Source organism: Polyodon spathula, unplaced genomic scaffold (assembly GCF_017654505.1).
Source record: "Polyodon spathula isolate WHYD16114869_AA unplaced genomic scaffold, ASM1765450v1 scaffolds_1678, whole genome shotgun sequence".
NCBI lineage: Eukaryota > Metazoa > Chordata > Actinopteri > Acipenseriformes > Polyodontidae > Polyodon > Polyodon spathula.
In genome coordinates, this window is record NW_024473154.1 from 1 (window position 1) to 18991 (window position 18991).

At 46.6% G+C, this 18991-nt stretch overlaps 1 protein-coding gene across 1 annotated transcript; it reads right to left on the bottom strand.

The window, feature by feature from the left end:
* Positions 1-3: 3 nt before the first annotated feature.
* LOC121310025 (putative thiamine transporter SLC35F3) lies at positions 4-17611 on the bottom strand. Its single transcript, XM_041243225.1, has 8 exons — positions 17316-17611; positions 12370-12602; positions 8979-9306; positions 5285-5504; positions 3875-4000; positions 2762-2954; positions 1040-1129; positions 4-245 (listed from the first exon to the last, which is right to left on the bottom strand). The coding sequence occupies exons 1-8, from the start codon at positions 17363-17365 to the stop codon at positions 4-6; spliced, it is 1482 nt and encodes a 493-aa protein (XP_041099159.1). The 5' UTR covers positions 17366-17611.
* Positions 17612-18991: the final 1380 nt, after the last annotated feature.

The window sequence follows — 18991 nt, forward strand, 5'->3', positions numbered from 1 at the left end:
GACTCATGCCAGCGCTGCTCCCCCGACTGGCTTGCCCTTGCCCCGGGCTGACTGGCTGCTCTCCCCTGCCTCCTCCGGGCTCTCCTCTCTCTTCCGCTCTCGTGTGATCCGGGCCAGGCAGCGCAGCGCAGCCTCGTCCCAGCGTTCCGGCAGGAGCAGCAGCAAGAAGCCAAGGCCGATGATCCCAGCGGCAGCAATGCGCACCTCACTGAACTGCAGCCCCCTGGTCAGAGACAGGCCCAGCGCTGGGGAGAGAGAGGGAGAGGGGGTGAGAGAGGGGGTGAGACAGAGGGGGGAGAGAGAAGGGGAGGGGCTGAGAGAGGGAGAGCGCTGGGGAGAGACGGGAGAGGGGATGAGAGAGGTGGTGAGAGAGAAGGGGAGAGGCTGAGAGAGGGAGAGCGCTGGGGAGAGACGGGAGAGGGGAGAGGTGAGAGAGAGGGTGTCCTCCCCCCTCTCTTGCCCCCTCTGAGAGAGGAGAGCGCTGGGGAGCGAGAGGGGTTGAGAAAGAGGGGAGGGGTGAGAGAGGGGAGAGAGAGGGAGAGAGAGAGGAGGGGGGTTAGAGAGAGGGGAGAGGGAGAGGGAGTGATAGAGAAAGAGGGGCTGAGAAAGGGAGAGCGCGCTGGGGAGAGAAAGGGGAGAGGGGAGAGAGGTGGAGCAGAGGGGGGAGAGCCCTTGAGGGGGGGGGAGGGAGAGGGAGAGAGTGGGGAGAGAGAAAAGGGAGAGGGGTGAGAGAGAAGAGGGGGAGAGAGAGGGGAGAGGGTGAGAGAGGGGGAGCGCTGGGAGGAGAGAGAGAGGGGGTGAGAGAAAAGGGGAGGGGGTGAGAGAGGGAGAGCGTTGGGGAGAAGAGAGGGGGTGAGAGGGGGGGAGCACTGGGGAGAGAGGGACGTGAGGGGTCGAGAGAGAGAGGGGAAGAGGGGGTGAGAGAGGGGGAGCGCTGGGGAGAGAGAGGGGAGAGGGGGTGAGAGAGAGACAGGGGGAGCGCTGAGAGAGAGGGGGCAGAGGCTTCTAGTCAACCCTTCTCTGTGCTGTGGGACTCTACCTGCGTTGGCTGGAACACTCAGGAAGACCCCCACAGAGATGAGCGAGGGGTACGTCAATGCAGTCCCAAAATTCACCAGAACGTTGAAGGCTGAAAGAAAACAACAAAAAACAAGAAGTTATTCATTGACTGACACACAGACACACAGGACACAGCGCTGAGAGAGAGGACAGGGCAGAGGACACACACACAGTCACACAGACAGACAGACACACAGACACACACAGACACACACACACAGACAGGCACACTGACACACAGACAGGTGTGAGAGACAGGCACTCTGACACTGTAACAGTCTCTCAGACTGTTGTCTCTGGGACACACTGACACACGACTGTCCACACTGACCCACTGTTGTCAGAGGGTGACAGACACTCTGAGGGCTGTCCGTGTTCCAGACTTCCTTCAGACACACAGACAGGCACACAACACACAGACACACAGACAGACACACAGACACATTGACACACAGACAGACAAACAACAAGACAGACACACAGACACAGACACACAGACACAGGCACACTGACACACAGACACACACACAGACACACAGACACACAGACACACACACACACACACACACAGACACACAGACACACAAACACAGGGGGTGGCACACTGACACAGAAGTTACAGACACACAGACAGGCACACTGACACACTGACACACAGACACACAGACAGACACACTGACACACACACACACACAGACACACAGACACACAGACACACAGACACACACACACACACACACACAGACAGACACACAGACACACACACAGACACACAGACACACAGACACACAGACACACAGACAGGCACACTGACACACAGACACACAGACACACAGACACACACACAGACACACAGACAGACACACAGACACACAGACACACAGACACACACACAGACACACAGACAGACACACTGACACACAGACACAGAGACACAGAGACACACAGACAGGCACACTGACACACAGACACACACACACAGACACACAGACACACAGACAGGCAGACACACACACACACACACACACACAGACACACAGACACACAGGCACACTGACACTGACACACAGACACACACACAGACACTGACACACAGACACAGAGACACAGGTACAGTGTCACAGACACACACTCACAGACTCATAGACACAGGAACACTGACACACAGACACACAGACAGTGTCACAGACACACACTCACATATAGACACACACAGACACAGGCACAGAGACACACACATACTGACACACAGATACACAGTCAAACAGACTCACATACATAGAGACACACACAAAATAACAAAATATCAAAATTAAACAGAGAAAGACACTCAGTCAGTGCTGTGTGCAGCTCTGGCCAAAAGATTAGCATCACCCTACAGAATGAACTAATCCATAAAGTCGAAAGCAGCCTGCTGAAAAACGTTACGTTAACATATCGAATTACACGCCGCTTTGTAATTTTCCACATACTTAACGAAAAAACTGACAACACAATTTGTGACATTTCGAAAGCTAACATGAAATGCTAGCGCACTATTACTATGGCTTCCAGGAGACTTGTGCAGTTGCATGATGTTAAATTAAAGACAGAAGTTATGTTCATAGAGTTTTCTTTTTAAATGACGTCTCAAGCCTAAGATCCTCGGTGGTGCAAGATGTCTGGCCACAGCTGTACTCAGTGCGTCTCTCCCCTCTCTCACTCAGCAGCAGAGCAGCCAGGGTGCACAGCTGCTCCCAGGGGATGGGCTGAGCAGAGGGCCAGTACTCCACTCTGGTGATGTAGAGGATGAGGGAAAGCCAGGACAGCAGGAGCAGGTTACACAGCCCCAGGGCACTGAGGAACACAGCCACCTCTCCAAACTTCACCTCCCCCACCAGCAGCTTGAACAGGACCTGAGAATCACATAACCAGATAGCTCTGCTCAGAGAGGCCACCAGGGGGCACTGCAGCACAATACCACGCTCCCGAGTGTAATCAAGCACAGTGAAACCATGGCAAAGCATAGGCAAGCATTGTAAAGCACAGAGAGGTATGGTAAAGCATAGGGAAGCATTGTAAAGCACAGAGAGGTATGGTAAAGCATAGGGAAGCATTGTAAAGCACAGAGAGGTATGGTAAAGCATAGGGAAGCATTGTAAAGCACAGAGAGGTGTGGTAAAGCATAGGCAAGCATTGTAAAGCACAGAGAGGTATGGTAAAGCATAGGGAAGCATTGTAAAGCACAGAGAGGTATGGTAAAGCATAGGGAAGATTTGTAAAGCACAGTGAAAGCATGGCAAAGCATAGGCAAGCATTGTAAAGCACAGAGAGATATGGCAAAGCATAGGGAAGCATTGTAAAGCATGGAGAGGTATGGCAAAGCATAGGGAAGCATTGTAAAGCACAGAGAGGCATGGTAAAGCATAGGGAAGCATTGTAAAGCACAGAGAGGCATGGTAAAGCATAGGGAAGCATTGTAAAGCACAGAGAGGTTCAGTAAAGTATACTGAAAAAACATAGCAATCCATGGTAAATTAGAGTAAATATATAGTATAGCCATGGTATAAAACATGGGTGAAAAACTGCAACATTGCCGTGTCCTAATACTAATACCTCTTACACCCAGCTCCACAGTGACCCCTGTAGGAGACAACCTGCTGCCAGCAGGGGCCACTGTAGCGCAGCGAGGAGTCCCTGCTTTCTTGTAGTTTCATGGAATAAGGCCATCCCTACACCAAATGCCAAAGCCTATAGTGCGGTAACATTGTTGTCATTTTTCCCCGTGGCACTGTGGCAGTGAACAGGTTAATTCCTGCGGTGTCAAGTAACTGACCTTGTAAAGTGCCGAGCTGGAGGCGGAGCCTACCACCAAGGCCACTCCGGTGATCGAGTCGCTATGGAAACCATCTGCGTAGGCCATCATCACTATCCCTGTGATGGACAGAATGGCTGCCACTATCTAGGACCACAAAGAACGAATAAAACAACCAAACTTTGAATGCAGGTTTTACAGCATCGCTGTGATGACTGAAGCTGAAATGATATACAAAGAGAATCTCAACAACAAGAAGAATTATTAACCCCCCCCCCCCCCCCCCCCCCCCCCCCCCCCCCCCCCCCCCCCCCCCCCCCCCCCCAACCCCCCCCCCCCCCCCCCCCCCCCCCCCCCCCACACCCCCCCCCCCCCCCCCCCCCCCCCCCCCCCCAACCCCCCCCTGCTCCCCAATTTAGAACATCCAAATCCGCTCCCCCTGCACACCACACAGCTGTGCCTTTACCAGGGGAGACTCTCTGTGACCCCTGCGCTCTCCTGACTGTATGACTCCCCCTGCACACCACACAGCTGTGCCTTTACCAGGGGAGACTCTCTGTGACCCCTGCGCTCTCCTGACTGTATGACTCCCCCAGCACACCACACGGCCGTGCCTTTACCAGGGGAGACCCTCGCGGACCCCTGCGCTCCCCTGACTGTATGACTCCCCCTGCACACCACGCGGCCGTGCCTTTACCAGGGGAGACTCTCTGTGACCCCTGCGCTCTCCTGACTGTATGACTCCCCCTGCACACCACACGGCCGTGCCTTTACCAGGGGAGACCCCCGCGGACCCCTGCGCTCCCCTGACTGTATGACTCCCCCTGCACACCACGCGGCCGTGCCTTTACCAGGGGAGTCACTGAGCGACCTCGTAAGTCAATAAAGTAATTTTAGCTAACAATTCCGTAGATCTTACCAATCACAATTTAATTCTCTATGTTAGTCTCAAAGGTGCGGTTTTGAAACAAACTCAGGTTTCTAGCAAACATGGATTTTCATTTGAAAACATTTGGCACACTAAGTTAACAAAATCTGTTTGCAAGCCCAGGTTCCACATAGCTTCGCACTTCCTAGGTGGTGTCATCCTTCAGTACCTTGTTTCTGGCAGTAACCAGCCCGCTGCTTCCCTTGTACAACCTTGAGAAGTAGCACAGCCAGCAGCACAACCTTGAGAAAGAATGCCCAGCGTGCAGGTGGACTTGATCTGTCTATTGCTCTTACCGTAAACTAGGTGACTCATATAATCTGTCTAAGATTAGATTTGCAGTAATTGCTTGTTACAGTGCAATAATGGAATTGAATTGAATCGATATAGTTGTAATCCTGCTTGTCACTGTCTTTATCGTTGTTTAACACATGACCTCGTAGGACAAGCAAACAATGGCTAAGAGCACAATCCTCGAGGACCCGAACAGCCGCTCCACTCACACGCACTCCCATGAATCTGTCCTTCAGGATGATCCAGGACAGCAGGAAGACGAAGGCCTTGTTGCAGCAGAAGATGGCGGCCGCGTCGCTGGGGCTGATGCGTCGCAGGGCCAGCATGTACAGATACGTCGTGAGGCTCCGGAGGAGGCAGAAGGGGGCCGTCCGCCTCAAGAAAACACGCAGCGTGAAGCCGTCCTCCCCCAGAAACTCAGTGCACTCCCTGAAACCACAGACAGGGGGCCTACCAGTTATTACACTTCATATAAAACAGCCTTTTACATTTTCAGGGGCTCACAAAATACTGTAATAAATAACTCGTTAATAATAATTTTTGTATAGCGCCTTTCAAAGTGGACCACCACTAGCGCTTTACAAGAGACTAGGGTGTATGAACTATGCATCAGCTGCAGAGTCACTTACAACAACATCTCACCTGAAAGATGCAGCACAAGGAGGTTCAGTGACTCGCTCAGGGTCACACACAGCGAGTCAGAGGCTAAGCTTGGTACCTCCGCTTTATAAGCTTGTTTCTTTAACCACTAGACCACACAGCCTGCTATGGTGTCAGGCATATGAAGTCAGGTACCAGATCATGTGATGCTGATAATCAAGTACGTTGTATCTACTATAAAAACTCTTATTTATATAACAGAGGAAGTGATGAAATGAATTCAATCCGTGAATTACAGGGCGTTCCTGGACTCTTGACAGCATGTACTGGAACAGAGTTTATTTCCCAAGTTCTCAGATAGTTTGTCATCGATACTTCGATGCTTGTTCTCTTATGTAAAAGATGCACATATTATATGGTAAACTTGCATTTGATTTTCATTACATTTTTTTCTAAACTATTAGGAAGTCGCTCCTTGCCGGTACTTCAAGACTTCAGAATTGTGCAGCATTGAAATTTGTACAAAGGCAACAATTTCCATTCACTAATTCTGTTCACCGTTAGGTGACGTAATCCACAATCAACTTCCATTGCTATGCTGATGATACGCAGCTTTATTTGCCCCGAAAGCCAGGAATTTCTTCTGCCTGGGTGTTATTAGCTATGTGCCTTACAGCCGTCAAGCACTGGATGCCACAGAATTTTCTAATGTTGAATTCAGATAAAGCAGAGGTTATGCTAGTGGGATCACAGAACCAACTAAAAGGAAATGTGGGATTACATGAGCTCGACCCTTGCAGTCTCTCGTCAAAACTTAAACTAGAAATTAAGAGTTTGGGGTCATCTTTGATCATCATTTGAGACTCATATTAGGGAAGTTGCTATATGTGCCATTTGAGAAATACAGTCAAACAGACCAATTATTTCTGTATCTGATGCTGAGAGACTAATGCAGGCCTTTGTTTCATCTAGAGTTGATTATTGTTATGCACTTTTTTCTGGTGTCCCAAAACATGTGGTATCACGAACCTTGGAGAACAAGTCTTATCAACCGCGATCTTAAGACTGAATTTTGGTCCTTTCCCCTCACAAAAAGATGGGCATATTACCCCTGTTGCTGGCCCTCGAACAACCTGGTGACCGAGGGACACGTATGAGAATTATCTTAATAGTATTCTAAAACTGTTAACTTACAAGGTCCCTGGGACTCAGCTTACTGACCAAACCGCACTCCGAGATCACAGGATGAGGGGCTGCTGGTTATTCCTCGGGTCAACAAAAGCAACACGGGAGGGGGAAGGGCTTTTTTTTGTCAGACGGGACTTTTGAGCCCCGCCTGCCCTATTATTGGGATGCTCTGCCCTGTTTTCACGTCAAGACTAAAAACACACTTTTATAAAACGGCTTTCTTGTCTTAGTGGGTTGCAATGTAACTTTAAAATTGCCGCTTTTGTATTATTGTGTGTGCACTGTTATTTTAATCTGTGTTTCAGTGGTGTGACTGTGGCAGTTGTGTGTGTGACCTGCTGTAGAAATGCATTGTGGTTTGTTGTTTTTATCTGCTATGTGCTGTACAGAGCTTTGCAGTACTTTTGTATAAAAAGCGCTATAGAAATGCAATAAATACATTCAAATGAATAATTGCTATGATAAAAATATAAGTTGCCCATAATGTGTGCCTCTCTCACATAGGACACAGAGATCTAGAACAGATTTACTGGTTTTTCTTTTGCTCGTTTAGATATGCTTTTAATTCAATCCCAGTTGACTATTCCGATTTAAAGGAGAGTGCGATGGTAGCGTCGCTGGAATTGTCCCAGTTCCTTTCACCAGTTCACATTGTAGTTTAATAATCTTGTCTTGTGCGCGGCATGGCTAGGTATGTGTTCTGCCACTTAGTTTAATCAGCTTTGAGCTGCACAGCCACAATCTGATTAAATCCACTCGAAGCTAACCGAACCCCTCTCTTAAACCCTTTCATTAACCTGAGCAGTAATCTCTGAGCGCTACAGCTCAGGCATTGCACCTGATAGAGAAAGACCCTGGTTACCAGTCGCTGCAGCAGTTCAAACTCCCTCCAATTGCCTGGCTGCATTCAGATCATGTGACCTGCCCCTACTGGAACCTATTAGCAGCATCTAACCCCCTGCCTCGAGAATATTTTGGACAATAGGACAATCCGACCTAAATGACTCAAATGACATTTCGAATCGATACAAGAAAAATGAATCAGCAACGCTGGTTCATTTAAAATGAATTTGCAGCTTGAATTACGATCCCATCAATGAATGGAGTGTACAGCTCTAGCCAAAGGTTAAGCAGGGCCCTGTAGAATGAACGGATTTTGCTTCATGCAGTCGAGTGAACGCTGCTGAATAATGTCACGTTAACATGTTGAACTACACGCCGCTTTGCAGTTTTCCAGATACTTAACGCAATCGAACATGAAATACAGGACTATTAGTACGGCTTTTTTTTTTTTTTTTTTTTTTAATAGATTGTTTTTAAATGTTTAGTGTTTTAGTTTAGTGTGTGTGTGTGAAGCGTTTTGCGATCCTAGCGATGAAAGACGCTGCAGAAATGTAAGTTAGTGTTGACGTTTCACCTCTTCAACGAGATTTCCTCCGCTCTCGGCTGCCTCTCTCTCCTGATCTATCCACAGACACATTGTTTAGAGAGTTCACAGCTGAACCCAGAACCATCATTACACTGGAGCTGAAACAGCTGGGCTGGCTGTGGCAATAGCCTGGATTTCCTGTACAGTGCCGTCCTGTACAGGGAGCCACAGGAGAATTCATCCAGCCTTTACTGGGATTCCTGACCTCAAACTTACAGGAACTGTTTGGATAAGTGTTGCTGCCCCTGGTAATGTAATTGGTTTGTATTGGCAAAAGGGCTGTGCAGATACTCAGAGTCCCACTCATTCCCTTCAGCATGTTTCTGGCTATTAAAAGTAACTGAAACGTTGCCTTTTATCTCATTTAGGATTGATGGACATTCCATGCTCTCCCACTGGAAATCTCCTGCCCTCTCCCCTCTTCATTACCAACTGTGTCCTCTGGTCCTGGTCCCTGTGCTGCGCATAAAGTATTGGACAGGGTTAACTTTGTCTATTAAGATTTGAAAGACTTCAGTCAAGTCTGATTTCTTTGTTCTAGGCTAAATACAGAATCAGTTCTTTCAACCTATCTTCATAGCTGTCCTTTAAGCACTGGGATTAGTTTGGTAAGCTGTTCTTTTGGTGTGGAGGTGACCTGGATTGGACACAGTATTCTCTAACTGACAATGTTTTAAACACTGTACCTGAACTGCTTCAGTGGAGATTGCCTCTTCTCCGCCCAGAATAAGTGCCCCATGTAGTACAAGGGAAAGAAGAGAAGGTTCCACGTGGTGGTGAACCATGTCAGGAAGAAGGGGGCGTTGATAGTGTGCAGCGCCAGCTTGGCGATGTGGGTGGAGCCAGCCCAGGACACAGCCACACAGCACGCCAGCACCAGCCCCCAAGCCAACTTCTTGAGGACCCCTAGAGGGCACCAGCGGCAGTGCGGCTTCACCGCGGTCTCACTGCTCTCAGACTCCACCCCTGTCGTCACGGAAACAGACGGAGCTGGCCTTTCTCGCTGTGGTTCATCTGGTTAAAAGAAAAAAATAATTATTTAGCACTCAGCAACTTGACTAGTGTTATATCGTCATTATTTAGTGACTTGCAGAGACCAGGGGGGGTGAACTCTGCATCATCAACAACTCCTGCTGCAGAGTCGCTTCCAATAGGACCGCGTTTGTTTAACGTCTCATCAGAAGGACGGAGCACAAGGAGGTGCAGTGACTTGCTCAGGGTCAGGGTGAGTCAGTGGCTGAGCCAGGATTTGAACTGGGAGCCTCCTGGTATCCAGCCCCTTGCTTTAAACACAGGACCACCGAGCCTCCCTTTGATTGTGACGTTAACACTGCCAGGGGTCCAATTCAACACCTTTGAAGTAAACTGCATATTGGGATTTCATTAAGTTGATAAAACCACATCTTCATAACCAAACCCCATATTCCTCCAAACGAGACCCGACTGGGTTTAACAGAGATGGGTTTTAAAATGCGCAGGGAGACTGCAACTAGTCAACCAAGCAAGAACGAAACACACCGGAGAAAGCATCTCTCTTGCAATGTAAGCGATCGGGTTTTGTGTTAAGAAAAAATCGAGAGAAATACGCTTATACGCTTTCAAAACATGGAAAAGAGCGCAGGAGACGTTCGCCAGTTTAACAGTTTACAAATGCCCTGAAAACAATGCCATGATAAACCAAATCCACGTTTAATAAACCACGTGTCTCTTTCACATAGGAAAATGTGAGACCTACGCAGCGATGGTGACCCACATCACACACAACGTTCTGGAAGAAGCAAAGTTAGCGTATTTACCCTCCGGGCGAGCGAGTGACAGGACGGGGCTGTTGCAAGCTGTCACAGGAGAGATCTTGGCTGTGAATTTCTGCATCGCTCCCTTCTCTCCCTCCCCACTCTCTCAGCTCCAAACCCACAATGAGCTCTACAAGCAGAGGTCTCAAAGAGGATTGTGAGAGAGGAAGATTAGAGAGGCACTGCCTCCAGATTGTCTAAGATCTGCTAAAGACTGAGACAGACCTCTTGAACACTCTTTCAAATACAGAACAGTTCCTTATAGAGTTGCACTAACAAGATTCCATCGACCCATCAAGCTTTTGCGCTCTTTCATTCAATATATACAGCTCTGGCCAAAAGTTTGCATCACCCTGTAGAATAAAGTAATTTTGCTTCATAAAGTCGAATGAAACCTGCTGAATAATGTTACGTTAACATATGCAGACAAAATTGAACTATGTGACGTTTTGAAATCTAACGTGAAATAGGGTACCGCCACTGTGGCTTCCGGCAGACTTTTTCGATATCATTTTTGCGTTTTCTTTGATTCCACAATGTTAAACGATGTCTCGATCCTGAAGTTGTAGGTTATGTGAAACTTTTGACCACAGCTGCACGTCTCAAACGTTGCGGTTTTGAAAGAGACGTATTTTCCAGCCAACGGGAATTTCCATTTTAAAACATCTGGAACTACACGAGGTTAAAGAAACTTCCACAAATCTGTTCCCCGTGCACTTCCTGTGTCAGCGGTGTCTTCTGGGTCGATGCTACTGGCTGAAAGCATGTCAGTCAACAGGGGAAGCAGCTGACTGGTTCCTGACAGGAAGGAAAAGCTTTAGGATCTCAGGGTAAGAGAACGGGAGGCTGTATTGCAACAAGCGTGGAATGCAAATCTAGAGAGGTGCTCTAGTTAGACCCCACCTAGAATACTGTGTGCAAGTCTGGTCACCTCACTACAAACAACAGAAATAGAAATAGCCATCTGCCTTTTGTCAGCAATACACTGCTGGCCACTAGATGGTGCTGGTGCTTACGAATCTAAAGACACTTCGGTTAATCTAGCCTACCTAGCATATGTCTATGGCAGGAAACCAGATCTGAAGAGCAGCTCCTGAAATTACAGACACACTCCAGAATATCTGTGGAATTGCAGTGGTAATAGTAAGAATTTCTTTGCCCTTACTGTTAGATTAATTTGTTACCTACTAGCCTGGAATCAGCTAGTCTATACCCTTTTTGTACTGTAGCACAAAATATTTCACAATCTTCCAGGTTGTTTGATCACCTGCAATCCAGCTTCATCAAAGACCAGACTGGCGATTCTTTATTTAGCTGGTGGTTGTAGTGCTTTGAATGAAAGGCTGACTGTGTCTGGACTCCATTCAAAGGGAAAATAAACCAGGAACGTGCTGAGAGAGGCAGGGGGCAGAGAGAGAGAGAGAGAGAGAGAGAGAGAGAGAGAGAGAGAGAGAAAGAGAGAGAGAGGCCTCAAAACAGCTGGACTTCAAGAGAGGAACAGTACAGGGTCAACCAGGGGCACATTTTGATTTTGGTGGCATTAGAGATACTAGAGCTAAATAGACCTTCCATAAATCTAACCTGTCCTGCATTAAAACAATCATTAAAAACTGTTCGCGTGGCTCACCTGCTAGAGGCGCAGTCGCGCGGTGCGCAGGGCGAGTCCTACAGCGCAGGTTCGAGTCCTGGCTGTACGGATTCGCCAGTCTACGACATGGACTCCGAAGGGAGCGTCGCCTTGGCTCTGGCGCTCCCATGGGGGTCAGGGAGGTAAAACCGTCCTGGGACTGTTTCATCGCTCTACCACAGTGACACCTGCTGGCCAGGCGCCCGGTGAGCTCAGAGCGGACGCCTGCAGGGCTGCCCTCCAGGGGGCGGTAGCTCGCTGACATCCGCTCTCGAGTCCCTGGGTGAAAAAGGAAGCTGGGATCGGAGGACGGCCCGCTGAATCTTCGGGTCTCCTGAGCTGAGTGGGGAACCGCTGCGTCGAGGAGAAAAGTGATTGGGCAGTCCAAATTGAGAGAAAATCCTGGGGGGAGATTATAATTGGACACACTAAATCCTGTTGCAAACCATGTTTTCAAACACGGTTCTTTTTTTATCGTCTCAATCCTAACATTGGAGGCGATGCATACAGCTAGTGCAAAATGTATGGAGTTATCTGGTTAGCTACAATTACTATAAGAAGTGAAATGCATTCTGCTGTACTGCAATGCGCAGGCATGTGAAGTGGCACAATGTGGATTGTGCTGTATGTAAAGGGGCTCGATAGGCAGGCACTCACAGGAGCTGGGTGACCACTGGGCGCTGTGCCGGTAGTATCCGGTGATTCGGAGAATGCGCACCTCGATGGTGGACAGGTTCCCGAGCGCACTGTTCACGTCCAGGAAGGATCGTGCTGATTTCAGCTCCTCTTTGATGGGGTCCTCCACCGTGAGATAGCGCAGCTGCCGCAGCTGAGAGCTGATATCAGAGAGGCGGCGAGGGCTGTGATCAGACAGCAGCTGCATAGCGGACCTGCGAGGGGAGAGACACAGTGAGACAAATACACCTGCGAACAAACGGTTAGCATCACCTCGAATTTTAGGACTGAATTATTTTATTTATTTATTTATTTATTTAAACATCATGCATCAAACAAACTACAGAAACGGTTTCAGTTTTTCGTCATCTGGAAGACTACAAAGCGGTGCGTAATCTGTTAACGTTACATTATTCAGCAGCTTTCATTCGACTTCATGAAGCACAGTGAGTTTATTCTATACGGTGATGCAACAGTGTTGGTACTTTTATGACACTAACACCTTATTTGCAGTCTTTAGAACCCAATCAGCAATACACTATTCGTTGCCTTTTCGTATTCTACTATTCTGCACATGCTGCTGATATACGAGAACAGCCAAAGTGATATTTTCAGTAACTCCCCTTGACTATCATTATGCTCTGGCAATAAGCCAAGGATAAACTCCGTGACTGAATCAACGGCTTGCACTGCAATACACAATCACCGCCACAAGAGGGCGCAAAAAACACATTACACCAGGGCTTCCCACACTGTCTGAACAGCAGCATTAGGACCTCTATTAACACTGCTTGGGTTAAAAAGTCAAATTAAAAACATGTTTAACCCTGTTACATTATAAATAAACCTAATCTATACTGTCCTTTATTCATTTGAGTAAATATCGTGAAAGCACATAGAGTATGCACTGAGCGGAAAAAAAAAAAAAAAAAAAAAAAAAACACTTTAATTTTAGTAAATAAAATAAATTGCAAAAGTAAACAGACTTTTTTTTTTTTAATCAAACTTTTAAATTAGGTACCTTTTGTATAATTGGAAATTTTAGAAATGAACTTATTTTTCTTGGTCATCAAACGAGAAAGCGCATGGCTCTTATGATTCACATTCATAAATACCTGAACAGGAATCGCTTTTGAGTAAAACCATGACTCTTAAATCCTAATCTCTGAACGCCGTCTGTGCAGCTAAGTACTTGCGTACTTATTTCGCCATTACAACTGGCAAAATCACCTCCAGCTGACTTGCAACACTATTATTATTATTATTTACAAAACTTTATTCTAAGACGACTTATTTGAAATGTTCATAGCTAATTAGTCACAAGAACGTATTAATCACAGCATCAGTTACATTTTTAAATGAATGTTATCAAGTATAAAAGTTAGTATGGAAAAGTTTCTACAAAAGAAACAAAACCCATTCCCTCACCTCAAATCCGAGCCCGCGGTGCAAATGCATTCAAACTCCTGGAGCTGCCTGTATTGTTCTTTCCACTTTGCAAAACATATTCTCTGGTAGGTCGTGATTTTATTAATGCTGAACACACAGTTTGCATACCTCAGCAGAGCGACCAACGCTGCCCCCTATCGTCAGAGCTCTCGCTCTGCATCCCGCATCCCGCTCCCAGCTCTGAGCTGTGAATTTCTGCTTTGATTGACAGTCCGTCAATTACTGCCATGCTACACTTTATTGTTCCTGAGTTACAGCTGCCGCTTCTCCTTCTAGAACCAGAAATCCAATTTCTCTTTGTTCAGCTTCAGGATATCAAATAATTGTGTGGAGATGTTTTTTTTTTTTTTTTTTAATACAGCACTGAGTTCTCGATACTAGACTGTACTGAATTAGCTGGCTCTCAGATCGAGGCGTGACTCAAGACTACAGCACTGATTATTACATTTGATGCAATGCACCACATTATATATAAACCAACAACCAGGTAGTTCCAGCTGCTCTCAGATCCCCAGCACTGAGTTCTCTATACTAGACTGTACTGAATTAGCTGCTCTCAGATCTCCAGCACTGAGTTCTCTATACTAGACTGTATTGAATTAGCTGCTCTCAGATCCCCAGTACAGCACTGAGTTCTCTATACTAGACTGTATTGAATTAGCTGCTCTCAGATCCCCAGTACAGCACTGAGTTCTCTATACTAGACTGTATTGAATTAGCTGCTCTCAGATCCCCAGTACAGCACTGAGTTCTCTATACTAGACTGTATTGAATTAGCTGCTCTCAGATCCCCAGTACAGCACTGAGTTCTCTATACTAGACTGTATTGAATTAGCTGCTCTCAGATCCCCAGTACAGCACTGAGTTCTCTACACTAGACTGTATTGAATTAGCTGCTCTCAGATCCCCAGTACAGCACTGAGTTCTCTACACTAGACTGTATTGAATTAGCTGCTCTCAGATCCCCAGTACAGCACTGAGTTCTCTACACTAGACTGTATTGAATTAGCTGCTCTCAGATCCCCAGTACAGCACTGAGTTCTCTATACTAGACTGTATTGAATTAGCTGCTCTCAGATCCCCAGTACAGCACTGAGTTCTCTATACTAGACTGTATTGAATTAGCTGGCTCTCAGATCCCCAGCACAGAGTTCTTTATACTAGACTCTCCCATCTATACTGAGTAGAGAAAATTCTGTATTGAATTAGTATCGCCTCATCAATTCATCATTCGCCCCCATTGTAAAGGATTTTGTGAAATGCTAATTTCAACAAACCTGGCTGCAGAAAGGCATTACTGCATGCTAATGCAAACGAACGGCTTATTAAATCTGCACCCACTAAAACCGTCATTCTCGCCCCCCTTCTTTGATAAGTGCACATTTGCCTGCAGGCCGCCTGGCACAGTTCTTCTTGCCTTGACACCTCCTGACAAGTTAAAAAGGGTTGCTGTGGGCTTGAAGCGCACAGCGACTGCAAAGAGAAAAACAGTGAAGCAAGGGGGGAGGCTGCTGAGATCCCACAGGCCTGGAATATGCATTTCAGTCTTGACACAAATAGAACACCCCATTGCTTCTGTATCAGAGCACCCCATTGCTTCTGTATCAGAACACCCCATTGCTTCTGTATTAGAACACCCCATTGCTTCTGTATTAGAGCACCCCATTGCTTCTGTATCAGAACACCCCATTGCTTCTGTATCAGAGCACCCCATTGCTTCTGTATCAGAACACCCCATTGCTTCTGTATCAGAGCACCCCATTGCTTCTGTATCAGAACACCCCATTGCTTCTGTATCAGAACACCCCATTGCTTCTGTATTAGAACACCCCATTGCTTCTGTATTAGAACACCCCATTGCTTCTGTATCAGAACACCCCATTGTATTAGAACACCCCTTCTGTATCAGAACACCCCATTGCTTCTGTATTAGAACACCCCATTGCTTCTGTATCAGAGCACCCCATTGCTTCTGTATCAGAACACCCCATTGCTTCTGTATCAGAACACCCCATTGCTTCTGTATCAGAACACCCCATTGCTTCTGTATCAGAGCACCCCATTGCTTCTGTATCAGAGCGCCCCATTGCTTCTGTATCAGAGCGCCCCATTGCTTCTGTATCAGAGCGCCCCATTGCTTCTGTATCAGAGCGCCCCATTGCTTCTGTATTAGAACACCCCATTGCTTCTGTATTAGAACACCCCATTGCTTCTGTATTAGAACACCCCATTGCTCCTGTATTAGAGCGCCCCATTGCTTCTGTATCAGAGCACCCCATTGCTTCTGTAGTTTTGATTTGTTGTGCAGAAATTGAAATCAAACCACTGGAACTGAAAATCTGGGAAAATAGGCAAAATAGTTATTGTCTAATTTAATTCATGACTTTAATAAGCCAAGCATGCAATTCATTTATAAGAGAAAATAAACAGCCTCCGTTTGCCCTGATCACAGCCTTGAGGGATCTGATCACATATCTGATGCATATTCCAGGCCTGTGGGATCTCAGCAGCTTCCCCCCCTTGCTTCACTGTTTTGGAAGGTGTCTCGAGGGATCTGATCACAGCCTTGACGTGGTGTTGAACGCACAAGGTGCTGGAAGGTGTCTCGAGGGATCTGATCACAGCCTTGACGTGGCGTCGACTGCACAGGGTGCTGGAAGGTGTCTCGAGGGATCCATTCAATATTTAGTGCAGAGAGGCAGGCAGTGGATGGCGATGACGACTGCTCAAGCTCATCCCACGCGTGCTCAGTTGGATTGAGATCAATGTGGTGGCCGTGGAAGAAGCCTCTGTCCTGCTTCTCAAACCGTGCGCACAATTTCCAGTGGGTGAGTGTATTATCATCTTGAAAGAAGCCATCAGGGCTCAGCATTGCTGTGTTAAAACAAACAGTCTAACCTAATCTAGATCAGTCAAAGTTTATATTCCTACATGCCAACGCCATCTAGTGCACAGCTAGTGTATTGCAAGAGAAACAAAAATAAAATTGATCTGACAGACTGGTAGTTGTATAAAAACACTTGGTCCATGTTACATATATCTGGTTCAGGCAATTAGAACTGAAAAGCAGCTCCTGAGCGCAAGAGTCAGGAGCTCAGCACAGCAATACAATTAAAGAACACAGCGTCTGAGTGATTGAAAAGAATACTCTCACTAGCCATCTGTTAATGCCAAGTTTAATAAGCGTTTTCCAGATGTATTCAAATCGCAATGCAGATGGAGGTATGAGCAGGCAGGGAGACACAGCATATATACCCTGGATCTCTGTTAACATGCTGAATCATGTGCATAGCAAGTTCCATTCAAATTGGGTCAGAGGTTTTGTACAGCTGTAAGGTGTGATTGACAATTTGCTGTAACTTCACAGGAGATAATATGGAAAAGGGGTCGAGTTTTTGATTTCTATAAGTAGTTCAATTAACCACACTTTTCATTGTATTACTGTGTCTGGATTTCAAAAAAAAAAATATTCGACTCACCTTTCTGTTAATTTGCCTGTGGGAGAGGGGCAGAATTCCCGAATTCCCATATGGAATGCTGCAGGTCCGGGATACCCCCCCTCAGAATTCCAGAAGAGAAGGGGAACAGGCTTCCTTCCTGAATCCCAGAAATTCTGTGGGAATGAGGGGCTCCCTCCCTTTTGTGAAGGCGAGAAATCTGTTTATTCCTTGCAGCGCTTTTTAAAGATCAAAAAACCAGTCGGCCGATAGAGAAAGAGAGAGGGAGAGGGAGGAAGAGAAAGAGAGGGGGGAGAGAGGAAGAGAGAGAGAGGGGAAGAAAGAGAAAGAGAGAGGAAGAGAGAGAGAGGGGGAGAGGGAGGAAGAAAGAGAGGGGGAGAGATAGAGGGGGAGAGGGATAAATTAAAAGAAAGAAAGAGAGGAGGGACAGTAAAAAAAAGAAAGGGAAGAGGGGAGAAAAAAGAATGTGGCAGCAAACAAAGAAGGAAAGAGACAGTGGATGCTGAAGAGAGAGGGAGAGATGGAGAGTCTGTGACACATCGCTCACATTTTCAATATAGCAACCTTGTGGCTGTGTGTGTGTGTGTGTGTGAGAGAGAGAGAGAGAGAGAGAGAGAGAGAGAGAGAGAGAGAGAGAGAGAGAGAGAGAGAGAGAGAGAGAGAAGAAAGGTGGGAGGAGGTGTTAACACTGAAAAACCTCTCTGGTCCCTCTCTGAGAAACCAGAACAACACAATGTGATTTAAAAAGAACAGAACAGTGCTATCAAACAGCCAGAGACTGGTTCACTAGATAGATAGATAGACAGGATAGATAGATAGACAGGCAGATAGACAGATAGACAGGCAGACAGACATGGAGAGAGTGACAGGCAGATAGACAGATAGATAGATAGAGAGGCAGGCAGATAGATATATAGATAGATAGACAGACAGATAGATTGAAAGATAGACAGACAGAGATGCAAATAGATAGATAGACAGACAAATAGATAGAAGATTGATAAAGAACAAACCAATAGATAGATAGACAGACAAATAGATAGAAGATTGATAAAGAACAAACCAATGGATAGATAGAAAATAAACATAATATATATACAGAGAAATATATAGATACAGAGAGAGAGTTAGTAGCTATATGGATAGAATAAACAGTCCTGACTGGGTGAAGTTGTGTGAGGTCTTCACTGGGGATTCCAGCAGGGGCAGTTTCTCCTCACCGCTGTACAGCGCCCCCTACTGTTCAGGCACCTGGTGAGCGCAAGCGGTCACCTGCTTGGCCTGTCTTTGTCCTCCAGGGGGCGGTGGCTCACATCCGCTGTGGAGCTGCACGTTTGAGACCTCCATAGACTGTGTTGCAGGTGGTAAAGGATTTCATTGGCTAAAAAGTTTTATTTTGCTGCGCAGGGACTGATTCGTGAACCAGGATAATAACAAACAAAATGTCCCAGGAGCCTCTTGAGTGTATTTGGGTCTGAAGCTGCCTGTGAAACGGCTGTTAAAATCCTATATAACCTGCACAGAGTCCCCATGGCTTGTCTTTCACTGGCTTTGCATTGATTTTCTGGAGCAGGGCTGTTTAAGGAGGTTATAGAACTGTTTGTACAATGCCTGGGTGCATATTTAGTAGGATTTAAATTGTTTTAGTTTTTTTTTTTTCCGGGACTGATTAGATTTTTTTAGTTAAAGATTACATT